The 15,664-nt window shown below is 34.9% G+C and overlaps 3 protein-coding genes and 1 pseudogene across 4 annotated transcripts; 2 read left to right on the top strand and 2 right to left on the bottom strand.

Moving 5' to 3' along the window:
• Nucleotides 1–496: 496 nt before the first annotated feature.
• LOC25501923 (protein spinster) lies at nucleotides 497–4,582 on the top strand. The gene is made up of 3 exons (XM_013591366.3): nucleotides 497–954; nucleotides 1,986–2,737; nucleotides 4,031–4,582. The coding sequence occupies exons 1-3, from the start codon at nucleotides 664–666 to the stop codon at nucleotides 4,530–4,532; spliced, it is 1,545 nt and encodes a 514-aa protein (XP_013446820.1). The 5' UTR covers nucleotides 497–663; the 3' UTR covers nucleotides 4,533–4,582.
• Nucleotides 4,583–5,110: 528 nt separating this feature from the next.
• On the bottom strand, nucleotides 5,111–7,228 carry LOC25501922 (disease resistance protein RPV1). The gene has a single exon (XM_024773220.2). The coding sequence runs from the start codon at nucleotides 7,037–7,039 to the stop codon at nucleotides 5,984–5,986; it is 1,056 nt and encodes a 351-aa protein (XP_024628988.1). The 5' UTR covers nucleotides 7,040–7,228; the 3' UTR covers nucleotides 5,111–5,983.
• On the bottom strand, nucleotides 7,116–11,031 carry LOC112416092 (disease resistance protein RPV1-like; annotated as a pseudogene).
• Nucleotides 11,032–12,026: 995 nt separating this feature from the next.
• Nucleotides 12,027–14,891, top strand: LOC25501921 (uncharacterized). 2 transcript variants are annotated; one of them, XM_024772740.2, is made up of 3 exons: nucleotides 12,027–12,645; nucleotides 13,153–13,898; nucleotides 14,145–14,305. In XM_024772740.2, the coding sequence occupies exons 1-3, from the start codon at nucleotides 12,358–12,360 to the stop codon at nucleotides 14,155–14,157; spliced, it is 1,047 nt and encodes a 348-aa protein (XP_024628508.1). In that variant the 5' UTR covers nucleotides 12,027–12,357; the 3' UTR covers nucleotides 14,158–14,305. The 2 variants fall into 2 exon arrangements, with proteins under 2 accessions (XP_024628508.1, XP_013446818.1); XM_013591364.3 differs by having other exon boundaries at nucleotides 12,054–12,645; nucleotides 14,131–14,891.
• The last annotated feature ends 773 nt before the right edge of the window (nucleotides 14,892–15,664 follow it).

Here is a 15,664-nt window from a genome sequence, read left to right as displayed (position 1 = left end):
AGGACAAAAATTGATGGATTAATCTTAGTAATTACGTACGCGGAGGATACCCAATTTACATATTAAAAAAAAAATTACACTTTCTTAAAAGATGTTTAAATTTCACAAATCTCCTCTCTTAAATTAAAATATACAATTCATTCTTCTTCGATGCAAATATATTGAAAATTTTATATTTTTCTCTCTTAAAGCCGATTGAAGTTGAATGATATCCCTCTCTAGTCTCTCATCTTATGTTAAAAATTACACCTTGATCTCTAGTCAAACATTTTAGTTTATTTTAATATATTGAAATTTCTAATACATATTAATTTTTTCCTCTGTTATAAATTATGAAACAATACAAGGTAAAATTAAAATATTTGAAAAACTTACTGAAATTGACAAAGAAAAAATTATGAATAAATTTAACATTGTAAAACATATTCAAAGTTTATTTTTTAATAAAAAAATATCTTCAAACATCCTTGTCGTTAGTTTTTGGTATTGAGTTATTTTTAGAAATGAGCAAATTTGGTGTCGTAAAAAGCGCGGTTTGTGTCTAAGTGAAGCACATAAGCCGCAATCCAATGATCCCAGTCAACCCCTTCTTCTACGTTATTTGATCGAAAACACAAAACAGAGAGCTGAGTTATTCATCATTCTTAGAAAACAAAGACAAAGATGATGAAACCAGAGACAGTAACATTGGTGCTGGTGAATCTAGCAGGTATTATGGAACGAGCCGATGAATCATTGTTACCTGGAGTATACAAAGAAGTCGGTGCTGCTCTTAACGCTGACCCCACCGCCTTAGGTTCTCTCACTCTTTTCCGATCACTTGTTCAATCATTCTGTTACCCTCTTGCTACTTACCTCGCCACCCGTTACAATCGTTCACATGTTATTGCTCTTGGTGCTTTTCTTTGGGCTGCCGCTACGTTCCTCGTTGCCATCTCATCTACCTTTTTACAGGTCTTCATTTCTATTTCTGTTTTACTCTTTTTTTCCGTCGTTAATTGGTTTCTGAACAACTATTTTGGTCTCTCAACGTGTGTGATGTGTTGTCATTATAGTTTTTTTAGTGTATCCAAATTAAAATTACTAACATATACTCGGTGGTGTCTCCATAGGCGGTCATTTTGGTTCTCGAATATGTCTTCTGTTGATCATTTTAGTCATTAGATGTGTTTTTCCGTTAGTCGATATAGTCCATAAAATTACACACAAAAGAGACAACGGGGGTGTATTTGCGATTTTGATATGTTTACTCTAATTGAAGTGCTAGCTAGAATTAGTTGAACTGTTGAAGTTAGTTCTATATAGTTGAAGTCTTAAAATAAGTTGAAGTTAGTTCTAGATAATTGCAAGTTGGTTGCTTTTAATTACAATTTAGTTATGATTTGTTAGTTTAGTTAGCATCACTATATAAAATCAGCTTTTGTATTCTGTCAATTATAAATAATCATTTTTTTATCAATTGTCGTGGTCTGTCTAGAAGAATCTCCCAAAGCTATTATCAGAACTTATTATGCTTATTTTTTTAACAGACACAAACATACAACCAAAATACATAGCTTACAAGTCAGTTAGTGGTTGTTAGTAGGTAGTTAATCATTTTTAATCAATTTAATATTTTTCTTAATATGAAGCATCGTGGGTATCGATATGCTTTCTGCCTTTTGTATGCCTATGATTTTCTTCCCTTTGATTCATGGATTTGTATTTGTAACACCATTCGTTATTTAAAAAATGATAAATCTATAACTCTGAATGTCTACAGAAATGTTTGTAACAATGCATAAAAAAGTTAGTAAGTTAAGTTTTGTAAATGAAAATGCAAAAGTTACACACATTGCACATAAGTTTTGAAGGCATTTTTCACAAAATATTCAAAAATTTAAGTTGTTTGGTGAATGTGGTATATCCTTGATCAGTACATCATACAATAATGACTCGCCCATGTTTTCTAATTCCCACTTTTTTTTCTTTATTCGGATTCTTAGGTGGCAATTTCAAGAGGTTTAAATGGGATTGGACTTGCCATTGTTGCTCCAGCAATTCTGTCCCTGGTTGCTGACTCCACTGTTGATAGCAATCGTGGCATGGCTTTTGGGTGGCTGCAACTTACAGGAAACCTTGGAAGCATCATTGGTAATCTCTTTGCTGTACTGCTAGCCTCAACATCGATCTTTGGCATACCTGGTTGGAGAATAGCTTTTCACATTGTTGCATTGGTGAGTATCATAGTTGGTATATTAGTAGGCATCTTTGCTAATGATCCACAGTTTTCAAAGAAAGCCGGAAGAGCTACATATCAAGCTCCAAACAAGCCCTTTTATTCTGAAATGAAAGATCTACTGAAAGAAGCAAAGTCAGTTATAAGAATTCCAACATTTCAAATACTTGTGGCTCAAGGAGTCTCCGGATCATTTCCCTGGTCTGCGTTGTCATTTGCCACTCTTTGGCTAGAATTAATAGGCTTCTCCCACATGACAACAGCATTGCTTTGGTCCCTATTTATAGTTGCTGTTTCATTTGGGGGTCTGTTTGGAGGATGGATGGGGGATATGTTATCCCAAAGGTTACCAAATTCCGGAAGAATAATGTTGTCACAAATAAGCTCAGGTTCAGCCGTTCCTCTAGCCGCAATTTTGTTGTTGGGATTGCCTGATGATCCATCTACAGCCTTCATGCACGGTCTGGCTCTGTTCATCATGGGATTGTGCATATCCTGGAATGGCGCAGCAACTAACAAGTATGTATTAATGAATGTTCCTGTTCATTTTCTTTTGTTTTAGAATTCACATGATTTATTGAGATTTAGCAAAAAAACGTAGACTCGTTGCATTTGCTTTAAATAGCCACTAATTTTTTAATGAAATAAATAATAACCATTAAGAGCAACTGCGACGGTGTTTGGAAGAATATTGAACTGCTGAAGTTAAAGTATTATGTGGGATCAAGTGATTACCTTATATCAGTAGCTATAGCTTATTAGAAAAGGTGCAATTTCTTTGCAATATACTTAGAACTACATCCAACAAATTGATTATAGATTAGACTTCTGTTAAAGTAAGCTTTGTCAATATTGTGTTTTTGCCTACCGATTTGCATACTGTTGCGTTAAGTAGGTTAGTTATAGAGCTGAGAATTATGGCATCTTCAAATCTTAACTCTGTCAAGTCTCCCCATTTACCGATAAATATCAGTATAGGTTTTCGCAAGTACCTACCTAGATCCGACATGAACGCAAAATCTGAAAACGTATCCAAACATCATCATTCTGCTAAATTATTTTTCATGGCTTTCCATTTCTTCAGAAGTAGAAATGCATCAAACACATTTTGAACATTTCAGCTCTTAATTTTGTCCAGAGGGTTGGTGTATCTTCCATCCCCATGACTTTATAATGAGTATTACATGTCATTATTATGATCTAGTTATGTTATTTCTAAGAGGTACAGCAATTGCAGGAATAGTATATTAATTATCAATCTATAATTGCTCATAAAATACAAAGTTTTGCTTTTCGTCTTTGACTAGGTATAGTTATGACACTAGTTTTTGAGTTAGGGAGTGGTTATCAGGTAAAGTCCTCCTAAAGTGAGGACATCAATATTCACACCCTTCATACATGTGTCATAGTTTACTTCTACTTCCATCAATCACAGCTAGGTATGGAATTAAATAATAACATTGTAGATTTTTTTTATAGCAACCAATCAAGGGGAAACTATTTTCTTTCCTAGTTAACTTTTTACAAATGAAAAGATTTCCTGCATTAATCAATTTTCTTTATTGCATAAATTTGCTCTGAATTGGGGTTGTGTCTGCTTCATTCTTGTTCCAGGTTTTTCTCATAGAAAATACACCAATGGTTTCTCTCATGTAGAGCTTTTTTGCTGTTAGTTTGCTGTTAACCTGTGTGCTTAGGGTTTCTATAAGTGATGAAAATTATGTAACATGATAAAATTATTCAAGTGTAGCTAACAGCTATTGGTCATATGCATTTCGTTCAGTTTTCTTTGAAATTTAACTGTGTAGACAGTCCAATATTTGCAGAAATAGTCCCTGAGAAGTCCCGGACGGCAATATATGCTTTGGATCGATCTTTCGAGTCTATATTGGCATCGTTTGCTCCGCCTGTTGTTGGAGTTTTAGCACAACATGTTTATGGTTATAAACCAATTCCAAAAGGATCATCGGGCTCTGTTCAGATTCAAACAGATAGAGAAAATGCTGCATCACTGTCCAAGGCACTTTATACTGCAATTGGTATTCCTATTGCAATTTGCTGCTTCATCTATTCATTCCTTTATTGTACCTACCCGAGGGACAGGGAGCGAGCACAAATGGCTGCATTAGACGAAACTGAAATGCACCAGTTAGAGGATGAAAACTACACGAACGAAGAATATTGTGAAATTCATGTTTTAGAATCAAATAAGCTGAATGGTAAAGAAAGTAACAAGATTGATCAAATAAATCATCTAAGGCAAGAGAGCATTGACTTGGATGACAATGATGAGAAAGTTTTGCTGTCCCGGTAGTTAACCTTACAGTTGTAGGGCTCATTTGAAAAATCAAGTTATTTGATGAATTCTATGCATGGCAAAACTTATATAGTTTGTTTTTGGTCAAATGCATCTAAAAGTCCTTTAAGTTTTTCATTTTTCCCAAAGTCGTCCTTTAAGTTTCAAAAGTCTCAAACAAGTCCTTTTAGTTTTTGAATCGTTTCAAACAAGTCTTATCGTAGATAGCATAGTTGGTAATTGCTTCCTTGAACTCATCTTTGGTACCAAATCTGGCTCCTAACACCCACTTAAAATTAGTCATCTTTTTAGGCATGACAAATGGTGGATAATGTTCTTTGTTGCTATCATCTAAATCATCACCATCATCCTCTAAAAGGACTTGTTTGAAACGATTCAAAAACTAAAAGGACTTGTTTGGGACTTTTGAAACTTAAAGGACGACTTTGGAAAAAACGAAAAACAACCTTTAGACGCATTTGACCTTTTTTTTTTAACGATCCTTAATGAGTTTTTTTTTTGGCGCTAACAAAATCCTTATTGAGTTATTATACATAAAAAAGCATGTTCTCCTACAAAATTTGAGACAAATATGCTGCAATTGAAAAGAGAAAAAATATCTCATTAAGAAGGTATATCCCGAAAAGAAAAGGTCAAATAAAATAAAAGCGATGTATCATCATCTTTTGTTTGTATACAAAATATAATAATGATGCAGCTTTGCTCCCACTCGGTTCTTCAACGCTATTATTTAAGAATCTCATACCATTATCATCATTTTATTTGGTATACAGAGGACATATTCCACACTCTTTCACCTTGACGGTTGATTGAAAACCTGAGAGATAATGATTTTGAAAACGTAAGTGATGATGATAGTCTTGATGGATCTCAAAAGCGAAGTGTTGGGCATGAAATAGCTTGCTGCCAATTCTTTCAAAGTCCAATTGATATTTCCATAGGAATGTGTGATCTTGAACAGAAAACCTATCTCGACCCTTCCAGTGGAAATAGCTTTTTAGATCATGGTTGGGAAGAAAGTGTCTTTGGCCTTCAGATTCAAATGATAGTCTGTATGTAAATTTACTACCTCTTGTTCTTGTGTAATCCACACGTCCCAAAACAACACACAAAGCGAATCCAACGAGACTGTTTTTACCACGCGGATACAGAGAATCTTCATTCATGATTACAAAATTTCCCTGGCAACGGTAAGGGAACCAACCAGGAACTGCACTCCCTGAAAAACAGAAGAACACTGACTTATATTCATTGATCCTAATCCATGCTTCGTCTCCAATACCACCCCAAAAGTATTCATCGTGTTGTTGACTATTGGTGAAATAAAATTTAAAGGTACATTCTTTGGAATCAGACAGGAGTTTTAACCTTGAATTTGGCACCACTCTCTTAATGGATGGGCAATCAAATGCCGAAACCTGGTTTAGATTTGGTGGAAGCTTTGGAAATCATTCAAGCCTTTTGCAGTCACTTAAATCAAGTGATTTCAAACTTGAGAGATGAGTCATACTCTCAGGAAGGTTCACAATACTGCTTTCTTGTGGTGAAAGTTCTGTCAAGGATGACAAGTGACCAATGTTATTTGGGATACCTGTTAATCTGCAACAGTCAGAGAAATCAAGCAGGGATAGACGGTTTAGATTAACAATGCCGTTAGGAAGTGACACCAGATTACTACACAATCTGAGGCGCAAGGTTTGAAGCCCAACCAAAAACTCCAATGATGAAGGCAGGTCTTTAATTGCTGTTTTAGTTAAGTTAACGTGAGCAAAACTTTCTGAAGGCTCCAAGATCTCTGGGAAGGTACTAAGCATTGTGCAACCATGTAAATCAAGTTTTGTAAGCTTCAAGTTGAAAATGCTGCTTGGAAAGGTTTCAAGTGATTCACAGTAGGTAAGGTCTAACTTGAAGAGTTTGCTGAGACTTCCAATGGAAGATGGAATCGTCTCAAGTCTTGTGCACATTTGCAAGCTCAACTCTTCAAGCCTGACCAAATGGTGCAAGGATGAAGGTAATTCTTTTATTGCTGTTTTGTCTAAGATGAGCACTGTTAGATTTTCCATAGTCTCCTCGATTTCAGGTAACTCCTCCAACTTTAAACAACCACCGAGATAAAGTCTTCTCAGAGAATTCAAATTGAAAAGTTCAGCTGGTAGGCATGTAAGTGATTCACAATTAGAGATATCTAACCAGCAAAGCTCGTTGATACTTCTATACAACGAGGGCGTGGTCTTTATCATCACTTTCATGTTTAGTAAGCATATATTGTCTGATGGTTCTTCTTTTTCGTATCTGTCAGCATCAGCAGTAGGGTTAAACTCAAAAGTGTAATATTCTCCAATCTCGTAACCCCCTGCATTTTTTGACGGCTCCATACCACGCGACAGTATTGCTACTTTATCTTTATCTTTAAAGTTACCTATTGCTTCCCAGTCCCAGAATCCATCAAAATGCGAACAACTGTATGATTGAACCACATCAGTTCTACAACTTATTAAAAGCATTTCAAGGTTGCGACAACCATAGAGAACAACTAATCCAGAAGATGTTGATAGAATGTTACTAGGAAGACTTACACTCCTAAGCTCGACACAACCATTTAAACATAAACAACTAAGATTGCTTAGGAAGCCCGAGGAGTAAACTTGCAGCAACTTTACAAAATAACTAAGAATTATTTCTTCAATATTTGGGGACAAAGCCTTTTCAAATTTGGTAAAGCCTAGAACAAGAAGTAAAGATGAACAAAAATTCAATGAACTTGATATTATTTATGAGGTGAATACGTACTATTCCATTTGGTAAATTTTGAAAGAAAGAAAAACGAAAATGACTTCATTTTTCTTGAGTGATTAAATCATACACTGATAAGATTAGAATTTATAGACTTCTTATCTCTCAAAGGCAAAGCACACAACATAAAACTTGAAATGAATTACCTGATCTCCCTCCCAAAGTTGTTCAAGACGGCTATGAGGCATATCAAGTTTAACAAGATTTTCTGGGCAAAACTCCAGGGGCAAAGATCTTTGAGGAAAGCTATCCCAACGAAGAAATTTTAAATCATCCGGGAGAATCTTAAGAAATGTAGGAAGGATCACATTTGAGTTTATCCGAGAGGGAGAAGAAGGGTTATAGAACTGGATGATTCTAAGATTATGCATCTTCTTGAAAGTTTCAACATGTAGTTCAATTTTCTTTATTTTGCACGTGTCCAGGAATATGCACTGGATTGCATCTGTTCCCTAAAAGCGACATACAAAATTACAACAAGAGAAAAAAAAATTGAAAAAAAAATGGTTGCATGAAAAAATAATTTGTAAGCAATTTCCAATATGTGGTAAAATAAATTTCATTGAGACTAATTATCTTTCAAATGAGATTTGAGGGAGTAAAGAACATACCTTGTTCTTTCTTAACACTTCATAAATATCGTCAGGCTTCCATAATCGACTACGTTTTCCAGGGTCATTAACACATTCTTGATGAACAATTTCATGTCCCATTTCCTGTATTAGATCATGCATCACAATTCTACCTTCTAAAATAGATATAAGACACCTCTCTTTGAGAATGTCCATTCCAATGTGAGCAGAGAAACCACAAGAATCCAATGTTTGTGCTACAACATTCTCCAAGTGTCCTCTATAGAAACAAGCTATGTCAACAAATATATCCTTTTGTTCGCCGTCAAGTTCATCATAACTTAACTTCAACACTTTGAAAGTTTTAAGATCAGGAAGCTTTTCGAGCTTTTGCAACTCACTTTCCCATGCTTTCTTTGTTCTGCCAAGAAGCAATAATCCCAAAACTTTGAGAGCTAATGGAACTCCTTTAGCATAATTTAATACCTTTTCTGATAAGCTCACATAAGTTTATATTGGATAGTTTTGTTTAAAAGCACTTAAACAGAAGAGTTGTAGAGAATCTTGAAAATCCATCTCCCTAACTTCATATATTTCATCGGCATTGGCATTCTCAAGCACTTGCTTGTCTCTACTACTCACAATGATTCTACTCCCAAGGCCAAAAAGGTACTACGACCAATTAAACCTTCAAGTTGATCTGAATCGTTCACGTCATCAAGAACAAGGAGAACCTTTCCTCGTTGAAGCCTTGGAATGTATGAAAACTTGAATCCAGAGGATGTAATGTCTTCCTCTAGAAGTTGTGATAAGTATTTTCTTTGTACATGGCGTAGTCCAGCTCTTTCTATTTCTTGTTGAGCATTTAGAATGATGCTTTTGGAACTGAACTGAGTTGAGAATTGATGATAGATTGCATTGGCAATTGTTGTTTTGCCTATCCCTCCCATGCCCCGTATTCCTATGATTCGAACAGTAGCCGACTCGAGGAGCAACAAGGATTGGATTTTTTCAATATGCTTTTCAATTCCTATCATTCCTTCATAATCACTTAAGACACGATGATTCAATTTTCTCAAAATATCTTTCACAATCTCTGTAAGTGTGTGTTCTGGTCTGGCACATAATAAAAAACAGTACAACGTTAGTCTTCTCATACAAAATAACCGAAAGGAAAACAAGGAGTTAATAAGAAAAAGCACCATTATAGATTCACACTTATATATTTTTTTGAAGAGGCTAAAATGGAATATATTACCAACTCAAAAAGTCTTTCCTAGCACAAGGTGTACATAGGAAAGACAAACAATGTCAAAACAATATTTACAAGAGGAAACTGTACATAACGAAGCAAAAAAGAAATAACTATCAGCCTATGCCTAACAAGGTGAACGGACTAAGCCACCAACCATGATAGTTAAAGGGAAGAGTAGGAAATTTCACCTTCAACCACCTAAATGCGAGAGACTTAATCCTATCGACCACCTGACTTATTAAGCAAATTTAGTCGTTAAAATGCCTGTTATTTCTTTCTTTCCAGGTTTCCCAAACTGTCGCAAACCAAATAACCTGAGATATAGAGCGGCGCGTCTTCGCGATACCATCACTGACACTAAATTGATTAAAATGATCTTGCTCCTGAGCAGGAATGACCGCTGAGATGCCAAGCCATCTATAAATGAAATGCCAAACAGCCCCAAAAATATTACAATGTAAAAACAAGTGCTGGGAAGATTCGATCGAACCACACCCAGCCACACACATCCTTGAGTCACGATCAAGAACACCACGCCGATGCAAATTGTCCTTTGTAGGCAACCTGTCTCGGAACAAACGCCAAGCAAAAAGCACAACTCTTTATGCCACAACGAGTCAACAGGAACCGATGAAACAAGTGGAGGATGAACTGATAGGAAATTATATGCACGATTCACACTTATATTACTAGGTACATCCTCTATATACAGGGTCTTCTATAAAACTATTTGTCCATTTTCATAAGACAGTCTCATAATACTTCATTCATTTCAAATCAAGTATCATTTAAGATTTTTCGTCCCAATTAGGGTTGGAAATGAATCGAGTTGAGTCAAACTCGTTTAAACTCGACTCGATAAGAATTGGTTCAACTCAAAACTTGATTCGAGTTTGACACGATTAAAGTTCACAAACAACTTGAATCAAACAAGTCAAACTATATCAAGTTTAGCAAATTTAGTTAACGAACTTATTAAAATTATGATGGATTTGCTTAAATCATAGATAATATTTCATGTAAATAACAAAACCACCTTTGAATCCCAGCCTGAGTACTAATGTCAAGTGCATGTAAAGAAAATAGTGACTGACCTGGTTACTTGTGAATCCCAGCCTGAGAGTCCAGCTACTTGGTTTAGAGCAGCCTTCCACTCGTCCACTCTGCAGCTATATCGTTGTTGATGCTTAACAAAAGCTTCGGCATAGCTCTCTCTCTGATGCCTAACAGTTGACGGATCCACCTTATAGAAGACAGGTATCACTTCCCTTCCATATCTCTCCTTACATTCCAGTATCTTTGTGAATTCATCCAAGCACCATGTGGAAGAAGCATACTTTTCTGACAAAATGACCACATAAATTGTTGATTCTTCTATTGCTTTGTCTAGTGCTGGTGAAATTTCTTCGCCTCTGCCAAGTCTATAATCTATAAATGTTTCAATATTTTTTCCATGCAATTCTGCATAAAGATGACTTGTGAAGTTGTCACGAGTATCCTCTCCTCTGAAGCTGAGGAACACATCATGTTTTGTAGTTGTTGGACGAGATATTAGCAATAGCAGAAATTTTCTTACACCCAACAATGGAAGGGACCAAATTTCTTTATTGCCTGTTGCTTGTTTTGTGCATTTTGGCATGAACATTTATATATACTTACATGGTTAGTGCTGAAACTTCCATGTTTGTTCTCATGAGAAATGTTAAGGACACTCTCTCTTCAACACTCATTCTCTTGTTGGATGAAACCAATGTATGACTCATCACTTTAAGTAGTATCTATTTCCAAAATGTGAGACTCACTATGATTTAAGCCAATAAAAAAATGAGTATTGGAGAGAATGTTAAAAAGAGAGTGCTGCTCTTGTTCTCATTCTCTGGTTGACTTTGCATAGTTGCATCATTCAAAAGAAATGACGCAAAGCTAGAGTGGCGTGCCACTAACTCTATACATAAATATAACTTTGAAGCTTGTAAATGGAGTTGAGGTGGGGGAAAAATACAATTTTTATAGAGAAATTCAAAGTTCAAACATTGATGTGAAGAACTTTTCAATGTTTTTTTTTAAAGAACTTTTCAATGCTTTGGGCTGTATACATATTGTATTTTTATCTTGACTCTTTGATGAAAGTAAACTTGATTACGTTTTTCAGCATTTCTTTTTACTTAATCTCTTTAAATTCTCTCCTTCTTCATCCACCGATAAGGGGTGGTTTTGTGTATTTTTTATATATAAGAAATTACCCTCTTGGCATCAATTTGTCCACCTTGTTAATTTAAATAAGTAATTTTCACATATATAAGTTTTTTATGTGATTTTGTCATTTCATTAAGTCGATGTTTTGTTCGTCGTCTAGTCGCAACGTTGTTTGTTTTCCCATCTTGTTTGATTCAGAATCAATGATCATGTCGTTAACGTTGTATATTTGAGAACACGATCACATGTATTGAAAAATTTGTTGGATTAAAAAATTTGTATCACTATTGTTAAATTATCATTTATATATAAATATATTCAATGTTAACCTTTGATGTTGGTAGATAAATTAGTAGTATCAATAGATAATGTATTTTTGAAGAAAAAGAAAGTTATAAATGCATATAGAAAATTATAGAAGGTCTTATATTTAGGGACAATTTTTTTTCCATTTAGGATTTGTTAAATGCGCTGCAGAAGCAAACCTTAAAAGAATTAGACCAAGATTATTTGCATAATTATAAATATGATGATTCGTTTTCTAACTCCTACTTGTTGCTTTATATTAGGTGGCAATTTCAATTTCAAGAGTTTCATACTAGACCATCAACTTGTTATTTTTTAAAATTCACCAACTTGTTTTATATAATTTTAGTTATATTCACATCACATACATCGACAAAATTGCACATGGGTTAGCACTTAGCAAGATTTTTGCTAATAAACAAATACCAGTTGCAAATTTAAAATTTTATGTGTGGTATGTCGTACAAGATATCGATTCAATTAAAGATTGTCACTAAAGAAAGAAAACCGTGATGTATGGATGTAGAGATCAAACCAAACCATTAACATGGTCATACCATCATGACCTATATGCATCACATCAGCAGCTTGTATTGAGGCAAGAAGCAAATACCGTTGACCGTCGAAAGCCATCTCCGGTCCAATCTCCGATATGCATACAGAGTGGTAAACGGAACAGTTTGTAATCATTTAAAGAAAGATGAAGGCAGAGACATTGACATTGGTGCTGGTAAATCTAGCAAGTATTATGCAGAGAGCTGATGAGTCATTGCTTCCAGGAGTATACAAAGAGGTTGGTGCTGAACTTAACGCTGATCCAACTGCGTTAGGTTCCCTCACTCTTTTCCGATCCCTTGTTCAATCATTCTGTTACCCTCTGGCTGCTTACCTGGCCACGCGACACAATCGTGCACATGTTATTGCTCTAGGTGCTTTTCTTTGGGCTGCTGCCACTTTCCTCGTCGCCATCTCCTCCACCTTCTTACAGGTTCTTATTTACCTCTCCTTTTGACTTGTTTGGCCACATGGAACTTTGGTTCAAGTCAACTTTTATTTTGCCTAGACTTGGTAGTTACTAAATGGAATTTTGGACCCCTAGTCCCAGCTGTCCATGGGAACAGTTAGTTGTTAGTGTAGAAGTTATGGGGACGTTAAATCTAAACTCTTTACTGCTGCTGCATCCTTAGAAACTTCTCTATCTTAGGCAAGGCAATGTGTTACTTTATAATTAGCGAATAGTTGAAAAAATAGCTGATTGAATTTGAAATGTTTGTAAACTGTGGTGAAATTAGCTGAAAATATATCTTTAATTAAGATATGAGGATAAAAATGAGTGAAGTAGCATCTCAAAAAGTGTTTTAAGCTCTTGAAAAAATGTTATTAACCAGTGAGAGCTAATGGTGAATGACAACATTACTAATCTATATATTTGGTAAGTATAGTGAATGGCATTGTTCATCAATAAATGATTATAGTTTTGCATAAATATGATTAGGTGGCAATTTCAAGAGGATTAAATGGCATTGGACTAGCCATTGTAATTCCAGCAATTCAGTCTCTAGTTGCTGACTCCACCATTGATAGCAACCGTGGTGTGGCATTTGGGTGGCTACAACTAACAGGAAACCTTGGAAGTATTATTGGTGGTCTTTTCTCAGTACTACTAGCCTCAACATCAATCTTTGGCATATCTGGTTGGAGAATAGCTTTTCATCTGGTTGCATTGATTAGTGTTATAGTTGGTATATTGGTACGCATCTATGCTAATGATCCACACTTTCCAAAAAATGACAACAGATATCAAACTTCAAACCAGTCCTTTTATTCTGAAATAAAAGACCTAATAAAAGAAGCAAAATCGGTTATAAAAATTCCATCGTTTCAGATAATAGTAGCTCAGGGAGTTTTTGGATCATTCCCATGGTCAGGTTTGTCATTTGCCACTCTTTGGTTAGAACTAATAGGCTTCTCACATGGTACAACAGCAATTCTCTGGACCTTCTTTATAGTTTCTGCTTCATTTGGGTCTCTGTTTGGAGGATGGTTCGGAGATTATTTATCCCTACGGTTACCAAACACTGGGAGAATAATGTTGTCCCAAATAAGTGCTGGTTCAGCTGTTCCTTTAGCAGCCATTCTGTTGTTAATGTTACCTGATGATCCATCCACAGCCTTCATGCATGGTCTGGTTTTAGTCATCATGGGATTTGCTACATCCTGGAATGCTCCAGCAACCAACAAGTATGTACTAACTCTTTTATATTAGTACCTTTAATGATTTTTGCGCATATATATTGAGAAAATTTTGTAGCGTATTTATGTGTCAATTTTGTATATATCCTAAAAATCTAAAATGGTAACTTCTTGGGAACCTAACTATATATAGTAATTCAAACTAACAACTACTGAATATTGAGTCATTGACTGCTGGCCTGTCATTAATGTTTTTTTCAAAATTTAACTATGTGGACAGTCCAATATTTGCAGAAATAGTTCCTGAGAAGTCCCGGACAGCTATATATGCTTTGGATCAATCTTTCGAGTCTATATTGCAATCATTTGCTCCTCCTGTTGTTGGATTATTGGCACAAAATGTTTTTGGTTATAGACCAGTTCCAAAAGGATCTTCTGATTCTGTTGAAATCGAAACAGATAGGGAAAATGCAGCATCACTCGCCAAGGCGATCTGTATTGTTTTTGTAATTCCTTTGACACTTTGTGTCGGCATCTACTCATTCCTTTACTGCACATACCCGAGAGACAGAGATCGAGCAAGAATGGTTGCATTAGAGGAATCAGAAATGAAGCAACTAGAGGTGGAAGATTGCACAAGAGAAAAAGAAGAATATTGCGAAATTCATGTTTTAGAATCAAAAGAACTGAAAGGTAAAGAAAGTAGCAAGGTTGATGATGATTTAGATTATCCAAGGGAAGAGAACATAGAGTTTGATGATAATGATGAGAAAGTTTTGTTGTCCCGATAGTTCATATATGCAAGGAATTGTGGAGCCTTATTTGAAAAAATGATAGCTCCATTTAGATAGAGAAAGATACATCATGTTATGGCTTTTTAGATTGTATTATGCCCTTATTTTAGCTCCATTTAGAGGTGAAGAATTCGTGTTCAAAATCATCATGTATCGACACATCCAATGTCTATGCGGCCTTTTATCATGAGTTCATTTTTATTAATTTATGCAAAATGATCAAATATGATAGTTATTGCAAGACGAATTTGATGTTTACTACAAATTTAAAATATTTATGATGTCAAGGATCTAGTAGAACGTGTTCAACATTGTAAATGAGAAATTTAGTTGTTTACTCCAAAAGAATGAGATATTTCGTCAGAAAATTAGTAAAATCAAAATTTCTTAGCAAAGGGGTGAAAGGAAAGGAAATGTTTTGCTTGTGTATACTCTCGCATTTTTGTTTTTTCATGGCATTAATTGAATTCAAATATTATAAATAAATTGTGTGTTGAATTGAAAATGGGTTAAGCTACCAAGTACTCGAGTGTGTTTGGATTAAGGGTTTAGGAGAGGGAAGGGATGGAAGGGTTTAATATTTATTTTTAAATTACAGACTATATAACATGTTTTTCTAAAATAAATTAAGTGCGATTAAAATATTATATGATCATTTATCATGTTAATATTTTAACTCTTTAAAAAACATTTCATAGTGTTCATAATTTAAAAATGAAAAGTAAACTTTCATAATTTCCCCTCGTAAAACCTCCATTCAAACACACATTTAGGATACTCGAAGGACATCAGTTAAGATAACAAAAAGTAGTATGTTTGCATTGGATTCAATAATATTTTGACTTCTAAAAAGTTAAATTCATTACTTTTACCATTTTAATCATCTTAATCACTACTCCCTCCGTTTCAAAATATAAGCAAATTTTACTTTTTAGGTTCATTCAATTAATGATGTATGTGGTTCATATTATGGACCACATACATCATTAATTGAATGAACCTAAAAAGTAAAATTTGCTT

The sequence above is a fragment of the Medicago truncatula genome, chromosome 8 (genome assembly GCF_003473485.1).
Source record: "Medicago truncatula cultivar Jemalong A17 chromosome 8, MtrunA17r5.0-ANR, whole genome shotgun sequence".
In the NCBI taxonomy this organism is placed as follows: domain Eukaryota; kingdom Viridiplantae; phylum Streptophyta; class Magnoliopsida; order Fabales; family Fabaceae; genus Medicago; species Medicago truncatula.
This window is presented reverse-complemented; position numbering and strand designations above follow the sequence as displayed.